Genomic DNA, 12,074 nt, shown 5'->3' with positions numbered 1-12,074 from the left:
AGAAAAAGAAAAAAGACAGAAAAAAAGAAAAGAGAGGAGAACCGAGTCCTGAAAGTTGTCCTCTAGCTTTCACATGTGTGCAGTGGTGTATACATGAACATAGATGAGTGAAATAAATGCAATAAATTGTATATGTATTGCATATGCATTTTAATAAATTATACATACACATACATACACATATATATGTATGTATATTTTAAAATTCTTACCTTGACTCTGGACAAAGATCTTCCCAGTAGCATGTGGCTTTTGAAAGGGAAAGAAAAGGGGGGAAGGTTAGTTTGATGATCCAACCATTCTATGCTTTTTAGAGATCAAGATAATTAAATACCCGTTGGGAACCGTCTCGAAGTCACCCACAAGGGCTTGTTAGGGGTACAGAGTTACTTCCACTCTAAATGGGTTTTGTGTCTCTAAGAAGAGCAAAGAAAGAAATCCTCCCACTTAATGCATCCTCAAGGGGGCTGTCAGCAGGAGAGTCTCTGAGGTTCAGGAGTGCTGCTGTGGAGGCTGAGGCCGAGGAGGGTGGGGAAGAGCCATTGAGCCAAATGTCCCTAACTGGAAAAAGGTATACCTCATCCCCCAGGACCGAGGAGGAGGATGAGGAGGAAGAAAAGGAGAGAGGACTGGGAGAGGAAAGGAAAGGGGAAGCAGGAGAGGCAGGTGGGGGGAAAGGAGGAGGAGGTAGGGAGAGACCCAAAGAGCACAGTGGTGGCCAGTGAGAAGAACAGGGTGACCTCAAGACATAGCAATGCCCTCGGTGTTTCCAGAATCCAGGCAGAGGCCCGGTCCCTCTTCTGCTCCCTCCCTCTCTCCTTCTCTCCCTCCCCCCTCCTGTCCTCTTCCCCTCCTCCTCTCCTTCAGTTCTATTCTTTCTCCTCTTCCTTCTCTTCTTCCCCCTTTGTGCCAAGATGCCAACTTCTCATTCTTTGTGGCGTTCCCTGATGAAAGGGCACGAAGCCACTGGAGGGCAAAGAGTCCATGTCTCCAGGTCCTGGAGACAGGGGGCTAATAATCGTTAAGTGACACATTTGAACACAGAGGTGGGCGCTGGAGAGGGGCAGGAAATCCTCTGTCCCATAGCAAGAGGGGACTCGAAGATGCCCATGGTCGTGGTCAAAAATATTTCCCTGGAGGTGAGCTGTGGGGACCAACACCGTGTAACTTTTTATCTTGTAACCGAAATATTCTGATGAAGGCGGGAAGGGACACCTGAAGCCGGAGGTCACCATTTCTGTCGTGTGTGTACGTACATACGACACACACACATACAGGCACACATATACATATATGTCGGGGGCACAGCGCTACTGGTAATGAAGCAAGGCCCTGGCACTATAAGGGGTACACATACTGGTCCTCAAACTGATTTACCAGTTTGGGGAACATGCGTGCGGTGGTGATACAGACCGGCCAGGCAGACATTCCGTGGAAAGGAGCCAGCCGCAGGTCTGAGGAAAAGCAGTTTCTGTTCTAGAACACTGAGGTTCACTCCAATTTAACCCTTTGAGCCACTGGCCCACCAAAGCTTTCGCTGGCCCACTCAAGACACTGTACAGAGGATACGGGGATCCCTGAGGGGATCCCTTGAAATCCCAAGCCTTTAAAGAGGAAGTGTTAAAAAAAATCACTCTCAGCTTGGCACAGTGGTGTCCTGTCTGTAATTTCATCACTTTGGATACTAAAAACATGAGGGTCACCTCGAGTTTGAGGCCAGCCTGGGCTATAGCCTTGTCTCAAAGCAAAACAAAACACAATGAAAATCTCCTACTTAGAGAAGGTAATAGAGACCTTTCACAAAACAAAAATAAAATAGAATGAGGAGCGGAGACAGGCAAGTTACCCTGTGGCACCCCAGCCCTCGCTAGCACATAAATGTGAAAATAATAACAAGCTCAAAGGTGTGCTAGGTGAACCCACATTGCAGGCTGTGGTCTTGGGGACTTGGTGCTTCAGAGCAGGGACTTTCTCAAGACTGACCTTCCTGCCCACAACCTCCGTACCTGACTTGTCTCCACAGACCTGTGCCATGCCCTGAACCTGGCTCTTGCCAGGATCCCAGGCCTCTCATCTTCAGGCTCAGAGCCTCTCCATATGGGATTCCATATGGAGGACCATATTTCTATCTCAGGCTGTTTATTTGTTGGTTTAAGATGGGACCTTCTGCCGTGCGGTGGTGGTGCACACCTTTAATCCCAGCATTCGGGAGGCAGAGCCAGGCGGATCTCTGTGAGTTCGAGGCCAGCCTGGCTACCAAGTGAGTCCCAGAAAGCTCAAAGCTACACAGAGAAACACTGTCTCGAAAAAAAAAAAAAAAAAAAAAAAGATGGGACCTCCTGCCATGCAGTGGTGGCGCACGCCTTTAATTCCAGCACTCAGGAGGTCAGGCCAGGTGGATCTCTGTGAGTTTGAGGCCAGCTTGGAATACAGAATGAGTTCCAGGAAAGGTGCAAAGCTACACAGAGAAACCCTGTCTCAAAAAACAAAAACAAAACAAAACAAAAAAAAAATGGAGCCGGGTGGTGGTGGCACACTCCTTTAATCCCAGCACTCGGGAGGCAGAGGCAGGCGGATCTCTGTGAGTTCGAGGCTAGCCTGGGCTACCAAGTGAGTTCCAGGAAAGGCTCCAAAGCTACACAGAGAAACCCTGTCTCGAAACCGCCCCCACCCCCCAAAAAAAGATGGGACCTCCTATAGCCCAGGCTGCTTGCATTGCGGAGGAGCACCAAGGTTTTGTGGGGCTGGGGATGGAACTCGGGGTTGAGCACGTGCTACGGGGCATGCTACCCACCGAATTACATCCAAGCCCAGTTATAAACACCTTCCGTGTCTCACTCGTGTGTGCTTTCAGGGCGAAACCCCACCTTGTTTTAACGGTGTTATTTTCCCTCCTTGATTGGTAAGAGATTTTATATGACAAAGAGTAGGAAAAGGGTAAATAACCTCCCTGAGAAGTGCCGATCTGTGTGTGATCGGCCCTGATACAACGGGTGAACATTGTGTGCATGGGTGGCGATTTCCTCTTAGCAATTCGTTACTGTTCTTTTAAAAAAGCTACAATCAGGAGTCATTTTTGTAATTTCAAAACGAACGTGGAGCCCTGGATTCTGCATCCGCTACAAGAACATTTAATGTGGTTTCCACGTGCAGAAGGTATGATGCCTTTTTATTATATTAACCAAAGAACAAGAGGTCTTTTTTGTAGCTGAGGTCTGGTCTTTCTTTTCCTTTGCCTTTTCCCTTATCTTGTGATGCTCGCAGTCGGAGATCAAGTGCTGTACCACTGAGCCATGCCTCCACCCCTCATCAAGTACTGTGACAGCATCAAGCTAAGCCCCAGGCTCTCCTTGGTGGATTCTAGGCAGGTGCGCTACAGCTGAGCCCACCCCTGAACCTTGTCATCCCCTCCCTGCCCCTTTTTCCGTTTTATTCTATAAAAATGGGCCTCTTACAGAGACACGCCTATTTGAGAGTATGTGCCTAAAAGGATGCTGGCTTTTCATATCAAATAATTAGTCATATGAAGTAATAAGTTCTCACAAGTATTAAAAATGGAATCTTAATATTCTCTCCCTTCCTCTTAAAATATCACATAAAGCCTTTAGATTTTTCATTAGATCCCAGAGAAATAGCCCTGAGAGATGAGTGAACAGACACAGTCACAAGTCTCTAGGTACGGCCATTTCTTCCCGCCACAGAGTTCACTTGGCAGCTTAATTAATTTTGGGTAGAAAGGGGAACCGAAAGGGTCATCTTGACTTTTTACACTTGTATTAGAACGTGTATTTCTCATGAGAATCGTACCAAGATTGTGCTGGGATTAGCCTGTCACTACACCCAACTTAATTATCTCTCTAGAAATAAAGGTGGAGAAAATGCAAGTTTAAGGTTTAAACTGGATTCTCTGCTTAAAACCACATTTAAATACATTATCTCTGTGTACATACATATTATTATCTCCTTTTTAAAAGTGTGTGAGGGAGGGAGGGAGGGAGAGGGAGAGGGAGAGAGAGAGAGAGAGAGAGAGAGAGAGAGAGAGAGAGAGAGAGAGAGAGAGAGAGAGAGACTGCATGCAGTGCCCAAAGATGCCAGAAGAGGGCATCAGATCTCCTGAGACTGGAGGTAGAAGGTTGTAAGCTGCCACATGGGTATTGAACCTGGAACCTCTGCAAGATCAGCTAGTGCTCTTAACCACTGAGCCATCTCTGCAGCCTCCATATTCTCTCTTTTAAAGCTACAAAGTGTCAGGCACAGTGGTAGGGTAGTGGTTTCAAAACCTATCCCAGCACTCAGGAGGCAGAGGCAGGCCCTTCTCTTTGAGTTCAAGGTCAGTCTGTTCTACATAGTAAATTCCAAGCTAACCAGGGCTATATGGTGAGACCTTCAGAAAAAAAAAAAAAAAAAAAAAAAAAGGTGGGGGGGGGAGGAGAACGAAGAGGAGGAAGAGAAGGAAGAAACCACAAGAGCATTAGAAGCAGGTCCTGTAATCTTTCTAATCTAGGATTACTGATATTTGATCACACTTTGGTAATAATTAGGCAAGATTAACAAGACTACAGCCTGAGTCAAGCCTGCCTCCAAAACAGAGAACATAAAATTAAAAACCAAAGCTGGCTTTTCCTCCGGGAAGATTAAGACTGCGCTGCTCAAAACACATTATCACCGTTCACAGTCCATGAATCAAAGTCTCCCCTCCAAAATCAAAAAGAATTCTATAAATGCAGCTGAGTCAGAAACCTTTATATTATTTATACATATTTGTACTTGAAAAAAATCGAATCAAATAAAGGTATTGGGCTGAACTTTATTGGAAAATCCACCCACCAATCCTGTACAAAAATGTGTATTAAAAACAACTTTGCTTTCAAATTTAATAACTATCCCCCAGCCTTTAAGATATGAAAACAAGTTAGTCTCATCTTTTATTAGGTTTATGCCAGTATCTCCGACATCCTCATCCGAGACAAGGCCATCGAAGCTACCTCACAGTGTTTTTCTTCCTTAGTGGGTCTTTTTTTAATTTATAAAGATTTTATTTTTAATTATACGTACATGTAAAGAGGTGTGTGTGTGTGTGTGTGTGTGTGTGTGTGTGTGTGTGTGTACATGTGTACATGAGTGCAGGTGCCCATGGAGGCCAGAAGAGGGCATCAGATCTCCTAGAGCTGGACTTACAGGCAGTTGTGAGCTAATTGTTGGTGCTGGGATCTGAACTCAGGTCCTCTGTGAGAGCAGTATATGCTCTTCATTGCTAAGCCGTCTTTGCAGTCCTCATTTTGTTTTTTAATTTAAAAAGACTTGTTTTAGATTTATTTATTTTATTTTATGTGCATGACTGCTTTGCCTGTAGGGATGTATTTGTGCCACATGCATGCTTGAGGCCTGCAGGTGTCCTAAGAGGGCATGAGAGCCCCTGGAACTGGAGTTAAAGATGGTTGTGAGCTGCCATGTGGGTGGGTGCTGGGAACCAAACCTGGGGTTTTCTGGAAGTGGAATAAGTGCTCTTAACCACTGAGCTGTCTCTCTAGCCGCTAGGTGTTTGCTTGTTGGTTTGCTCAGATGCCAACTATTCTCAGAAGAGGACTGTCCACGCACAGCGCTGGCTGACCCAGGGCCGTGTTTAAATATTATTCAGTAGCATATACATATCTGAGGCAGTTGTAGTAGTACACGCTTTTAATCCCAGGACATGATAAGCAGAGGTGTGTGCTCTCTGCGAGTTCTGGGCTAGCCTGGTCTACATAGTGGACCATGGTTATACCCATACATTAGTACACCTCTCAATTCCCACAAAAGCATCTTTTTGCTGTAGATGGTAATGAACACAGAGACCCACAAGTGGTCACAGTGCAGAGAATGAGAGACTGTGGAATCCTCAGCCCTCAAGAGCACAGCTGTGTCGCATTCCCTCTTCCTAAGGCTCAGGCATCATTGCAGAAGAGAGGGTGGGAAGACTGTAAGAGCCAGAGGCGGGGGGAGGGGGTTGACTATAAGAAAACAATATTTTCTTACATAGCAGGGCAGTCGCATATATTAACTCACAGCAGTTGAGACAATGTGCGTAAGACCCATGCATGGCCGAGCAGTGGTGGCGCATGCCTTTAATCCCAGCACTCGGGAGGCAGAGCCAGGCAGATCTCTGTGAGTTCGAGGCCAGCCTGGGCTACCAAGTGAGTCCCAGGAAAGGCGCAAAGCTACACAGAGAAACCCTGTCTCGAAAAACCAAAAAAAAAAAAAAAAAAAAAAAAAAAAGACCCATGCATGCTAAAGCCAGACAAGATCTCAGCTTGAGGACTGGAGAGATGGCTCAGTGGTTAAGATCACTGGCTGCTGTTCCAGAGGACCCAGGTTCAAATCCCAGCACCCACATGGCAGCTCACAACTGTCAGTAACTCCAGTTCTAGGGGGATCTGAGAGCCTCCCACAGACATACATGCAGGCAAAACTCAATGCACATAAAATAAAAATAAACGGAGGGGGAGGAAGGCACAAAGTCTTATCCTTAGCTGATGACTCCTGGGAGAGAAAGGGTCCATTTTCTTTTTGCATGTGGCCCCTGGTAGGCTGACCACACTTCACGGTAGTTCCCACATGAAAGAGTATATGTAGAGGCCAACTGGACTGAGGGGGTTTAAAAAACAAAAGAGAACACAAAGTTGTGTGGGTAGGAGAAAGAGTTGGGGGTATGAACATGCGCAATAACATTGTATGGGGCTGGAGGGATGGCTCGCTGGCTAAGAACACAGACATTTCTTTCTTTCTTTTTTAAGAATTTGTATTTATTTATTTTATGTATGTGTGTTCTATTGACTTTTTACCAGCAGGGGACATCAGATCCCACCATAGATGGTCGTGAGCCACCATGTGGTTGCTGGGAATTGAACTCAGGACCCCTGGAAGAGCAATTACTGCTCTTAATCACTGAGCCATCTCTCCAGCACAACAGACAGTAAGTTCTTACAAAGGACCTGGGTTTGAGTCCCAGCACCAACATGATGGCTTACAGCTATCTGTAATTCTGGCTCCAGGAGGCTCAGGCACCAGACAAGCATGGAGTACACAGATATACATTACATGCGGGGGTGGGGGGTGGGGGGGAATACACAAGTTTTAATTTTAAAAAGTTTTTTTTCATACATTGTATGAAATTCTCAAAGAAGTAAAGAAAAAATATAAACATCACTACACTTTTTAGGGTAGCCACAGTGGAGAAAGGCAGCTCACAACTGTGCCATACCGCCATGACCTAATAGACTTCTTCCCCATCCCTAGGCCCCTCTAAAAAGACATCGGAAGAACACATACCCACTGCGCCTGTGCTGTGTCCTTCATCGCCTCTGTGAAAGCCACGGCAAACCTAGTCCATGGACAGAGATAACAGTCAATTAGGCTGGAATTCAATTAACACAACTCTGAAGCGGCGCTTCCTAACGGCCCATGAGAGACGGGCAGGACAAGGTTCCATCCACCGTCATTACTCCCGGTCACTGCCCATTAGGCCCCCATCTCCACCCACACCAGAAAAAGTTGTGTGAGGGAAATAAACTCAACGAAGCTCAAAACCCCTTATTTCTCTTGTTCCTTTCAACTAACGCTAGGAAAAAAAGCAGAGATTTAAAAGAAAAATCAAAGGCTGGAGCTGGGGAGATGGCTCAGTAGTTAACATTTACCGCTCTCCCAGAAGACCTGGATTCAGTCCCCAGCAACCATGTACGGCGGCTCACAGACACCTGTAACTAGCTCCAGGGGACCTGACACCCTCATGCACACTAACATACATTTACATTTTTAAAAAAAATGTCAGAAGTCGGAAAACAAAACTCAGTAGGTGACATAGTTAATATGCTATGAGCACTCCAGGATCACGTGACATAGGAACTCGACCAGGGAATGCTGTGTGTGCTATAGGGCCTCTATCTGCCCAGGATGCCTGCATGATAAAGGGAATACCTACATCTTAAATCCATGGGGTGCACACACATATATTCAGGTTCATATATACAAACAAATTTTAAAAAACAATAGAAGAAAAAGTCAGTAAGTCCTAAGGCGCTCCAGCGCTAAGAAAATGGGAAACTTCTATTTAAGACTGTTTGCCAGGCCAGCAAACATGGCTGAGCAGGAGGAGGCTTGCTGACAAGCCTCGTCACTGGAGTTTGATCCCCTGGAATTCACATGGTGGAAGGAAAAAAACAGTTCCCACAAGTTTTCCCCTGACCCCCACATGAGAGCTGTAGCACATTCATGCTCTCTCTCTCTCTCTCTCTCTCTCTCTCTCTCTCTCTCTCTCTCTCTCTCTCACACACACACACACACACACACACACACACACACACACACTAAATAAATAAATAAATAAATAAGTATATTTAAAGAGATTGCCTTTGCCATGAAAAGAACATTAACAGATCCCTTTTAACAGAATGGTATAGAACATTTCTTGCACAGGAATTGTATAAAGATGTTCCTTTTTTTTTTTTTTTTTTTTTTTTTTTTTACAAAACCAGATGAGAAAATCCCAACAACTGAATTATCATGGCATCAGACAGACAGTAGCTTTAAGGATTAGTCATGTGTGTAATTCTATGACAGTCACACAGAAAGATTTTAAGAATGATTTCAGAGTTGGGATATCTCTAAGTGTCCTGGTCACTCTTAATCACCATCCTGATAGGATATAGAATCATCCTAAGAGACAGGTCTCTGGACCTATATCTATAAGAGAGTGTAATCAGAGGTGGAGCTTTCTCTCCCATATGCCTGATTACACTAGGCAGTCACTTCCCAAATTACCACACAGAGGATTATATTAATTATAAATGCTCAGCCGTTAGCTCAGGCTTATTACTAACTAGCTCTTACAACTTAACCCATTTCTATTAACCCATGTACTGCTCATAGCCTTTACCTCTGTCCCATTTTGTATATCTGGCTTGTTCTCTGTCTGGCTCGTGACTCCCATGGCTCCGCCCTTCTTCTCCCTGTATCTCCATTTGGCTTTCCCGCCCAGCCTTATTCTTCCTGGCTATGTATAGGCCAAATCAGCTTTTCTTATCAACCAATGAGAGCAACACCCATGCACAGCATACAGAAGGATCCTCCCACAGCAAGGGAGTATCTAGATTAGGAACACGGAGTTGGGGAAACCCACCCTAACTGTGGGCAGCACCATGCTAAGGGGCTGGGGCCATGGGCTGAAGGAAAGGGAGTGAGCTGGGCATCAGCATCCATTGTTCTCTGCTTCCTGACTTGGGGACACTACATGACCAGCTGCCTCACATTCCTGCCACCACGCCTTCTGCACCAGTATAGACTGAGTGGTACCCTCATGGAATAAAAGGTATGTACTGCCGCCACACCTAGGTCCTTCCTTAAGTTGCCTTTGTCAAGGATTTTGTCACAGCAGTGACAAAAATATTTGAGAGAAACTGTCCTGGATAGTTTCATGTCAACCTGACACAAGCTAGAGTCGTCAGAGAGGAGAAAGCCTCAGTTGAGACAATGCGTCCATGAGATCCAGCAAGCCTATGGGGCATTTTCTTAATTAGTGATGGATGTGGGAGGGAACAGCTCTTTGTGGGTGGTGTCATGCCTGGGCTGGTGGTCCTGGGTTCTGCAAGAAAGCAGGCTGAACAAGCCAAGAGAAGCAAGACAGTAAGCAGCACCCCTCCATGGCCTCTGCATCAGCTCCTGCCTCCAGGACCCTGCCCTGCTTAAGGACCCTGTCCTGACTTCCTTTGATGATGAACAGCAGTATGTAAGTGTAAGCCAGATAATCCCTTTTTCCCCCAACTTGCTTCTTGGCCGTGGCGTTTCATCACAGCAATAGTAACCCTGACAGGGACAGAATCAAATATGCATGCCACTGAGTAGCAACCATTCCAGATAAAGAATGCAGAGCTGAGACTCGTATTCCACACTGACCCATATCCAAAGTACAATGGTTAAAACTGTATTGGCAACGAGGAAAAGAATGGGAGATCAAAAGTGAACGCAAGGCCAGGCGCTGGCTCCAAACACATCCAAGAACTTCATACAACACAATGGTGGCAGAGAATGGGTTAAATGCATCGAAAAGGTTCCTACCTTCCTATGCAGGATATATCTGAAAAGACGTGATAATGATAACAGACTGGGGCTGCCTGAAGAGGTGGCTCAGAGGCTAAGCGCACTGGCTGCTCTTTCAGAGGACCTGAGTTCGATTCCCGGCACCCACATGGTGGCTCACAACCATCTACATAACTCCAGTTCCAGATGATCTGACACCCTCTTCTGGCCTTTGAGAACACTGCACACACATGGTGCACAGACACACATGCAGGAAAACACCCAAACACATGCAATAAGAGTAAAGGAAAAGCATTTTTAAATAAACAATAACAAGTGATAAGTATTATTTTTCAAAAATATAGCCAGAAACAAAATGATACCGAATTTCAGATACATTTCATTTAATTTTGATATTTATAATATAATTACCAAGCACTTACTATATCATAATTCTTAGAAGCTAAAGATCTAATCCAAAATTAAAATTGAATACTATACTGCATGGGATGAAAGTTTAAGATACTGAGAAAGTTCACACAACCCCTATAGGAAAAAAACACGCCAATTTAAAAAGTGTTTGATCAAAAATGAAATGCTCATTATAAAGCCAGTCAAGGCCAATATCTCGTTTATAGAAACATGAGCTGTGTGGTGTCAGGCAAGAAATCCATGAATTGTGTTTCTCTCTTGCCCACTGGCCTCAATCAATAACTGCCCAAATTTAAAAAAAAATCAATATTTGTTTTAATAACAATGCAATAAATAACCCTAAAGATAATACTGCAAAGATGGATTTGTTCAATAGTGTTTCTAGTAAACAGAATTACTTTTCTTCCATAGAACTGTGCAGCATGAACCATGTAAATAGAAAGGTAATACGTTTTTAGAATGTGCATGAAGTAGTAAGGAATATTCACTAATAGGTCACCTTTTTTTAAAGATGGGGGGGTGGGGGGGGGGTGTTTGCACTGTGTGAGTGCAGTGCTCATAGAGACCAGAAGAGGGTGCTTATAGCCTGGAGCTTGAGTTATACTCTAGCTATATCAGGAACTACCTGATGTGGGTAGAAAACTCAGGTCCTCTGCAAAAGCAACCATTGCTTTTGTTATTATTGTATTTGGTGTGTGTGTGTGTGTGTGTGTGTGTGTGTGTGTGTGTGTGTGTGTGTTTTCCAGACAGGGTTTCTCTCTGTGTTTTTGTTTTTGAAGATGTATTTATTTTGATTTTCTGTGTATGAGTGTTTTTCCCGTGTGTGTGTGTGTGTGTGTGTGTGTGTGTGTGTGTGTGTGTGTACGTGTGCACCATATTCACACATGGCCCATGCAGGTCAGAAGGTACTGGCCACAGCTAGTATCTGGGGCAGGAGTTCCCACAGAACTCTCCCCACAGAACTCATGAATGTGTCATCGTGGAGAAGCACCACCTGCAGGCAACAGAGCCATGCTCTTGGGGAGGCTCTCTGGTCCTGGATGACTGGGAGTGACATGTAAATGGAGGACTAAGCCAGGGTACAGAATCCCCGCTGGCAACTGCACTCCGAAATGGTTTGCAGAACTCACAAGACGACATAGACAGAAGCCATACTGAATAATGAATACCCATACTAAAGAATGGTTACAAGGATGACCCTCGGGTTGGGAAACCTAGAACAAACCTGCTTTGTTCTTTTAAATCATCTACTCAGACCTACACTGTGGTCCATTCCTGTAGTCCCAGAGCTTGGAAGGTGAAGGCAAGAGCAGAGTTCAAGGTCATCCTCAGCTACCCATAGTGGTCAAGGCTAGCCTAGGCTACAAAAGACTCTTTCAGCATACACATACACAAACACACACACACACACACACACACACACATACACACACACACACACACACACACACACACACCAAAAGCACATGCTAGCTGTCTTCCTACCACACATAACCCTCTAGAATGTTCGTGTGATATTACCATTCAGCCAGCTATGACTGACTTGGTTTACAATGAGAAATTGTAGCAAAATAAAACTATAATGAAGGACA

General features: G+C 44.9%; 1 protein-coding gene across 2 annotated transcripts in view; it reads right to left on the bottom strand.

Moving 5' to 3' along the window:
* Glt1d1 (glycosyltransferase 1 domain containing 1) overlaps window positions 1–12,074 on the bottom strand; it is a 71,927-nt gene that overhangs the window by 41,913 nt on the left and 17,940 nt on the right. For both annotated transcript variants that reach the window (XM_028870207.2, XM_037198266.1), the window contains exons 4-5: window positions 7,309–7,360; window positions 213–249 (exon numbers count right to left, since the gene is read on the bottom strand). In XM_028870207.2, coding sequence (XP_028726040.1) covers window positions 213–249; window positions 7,309–7,360 — 89 coding nt within the window. The remainder of the gene's footprint in view (window positions 1–212; window positions 250–7,308; window positions 7,361–12,074) is intronic.

The sequence above is a fragment of the Peromyscus leucopus genome, chromosome 23 (genome assembly GCF_004664715.2).
Source record: "Peromyscus leucopus breed LL Stock chromosome 23, UCI_PerLeu_2.1, whole genome shotgun sequence".
In the NCBI taxonomy this organism is placed as follows: Eukaryota; Metazoa; Chordata; class Mammalia; order Rodentia; family Cricetidae; genus Peromyscus; species Peromyscus leucopus.
This window is presented reverse-complemented; position numbering and strand designations above follow the sequence as displayed.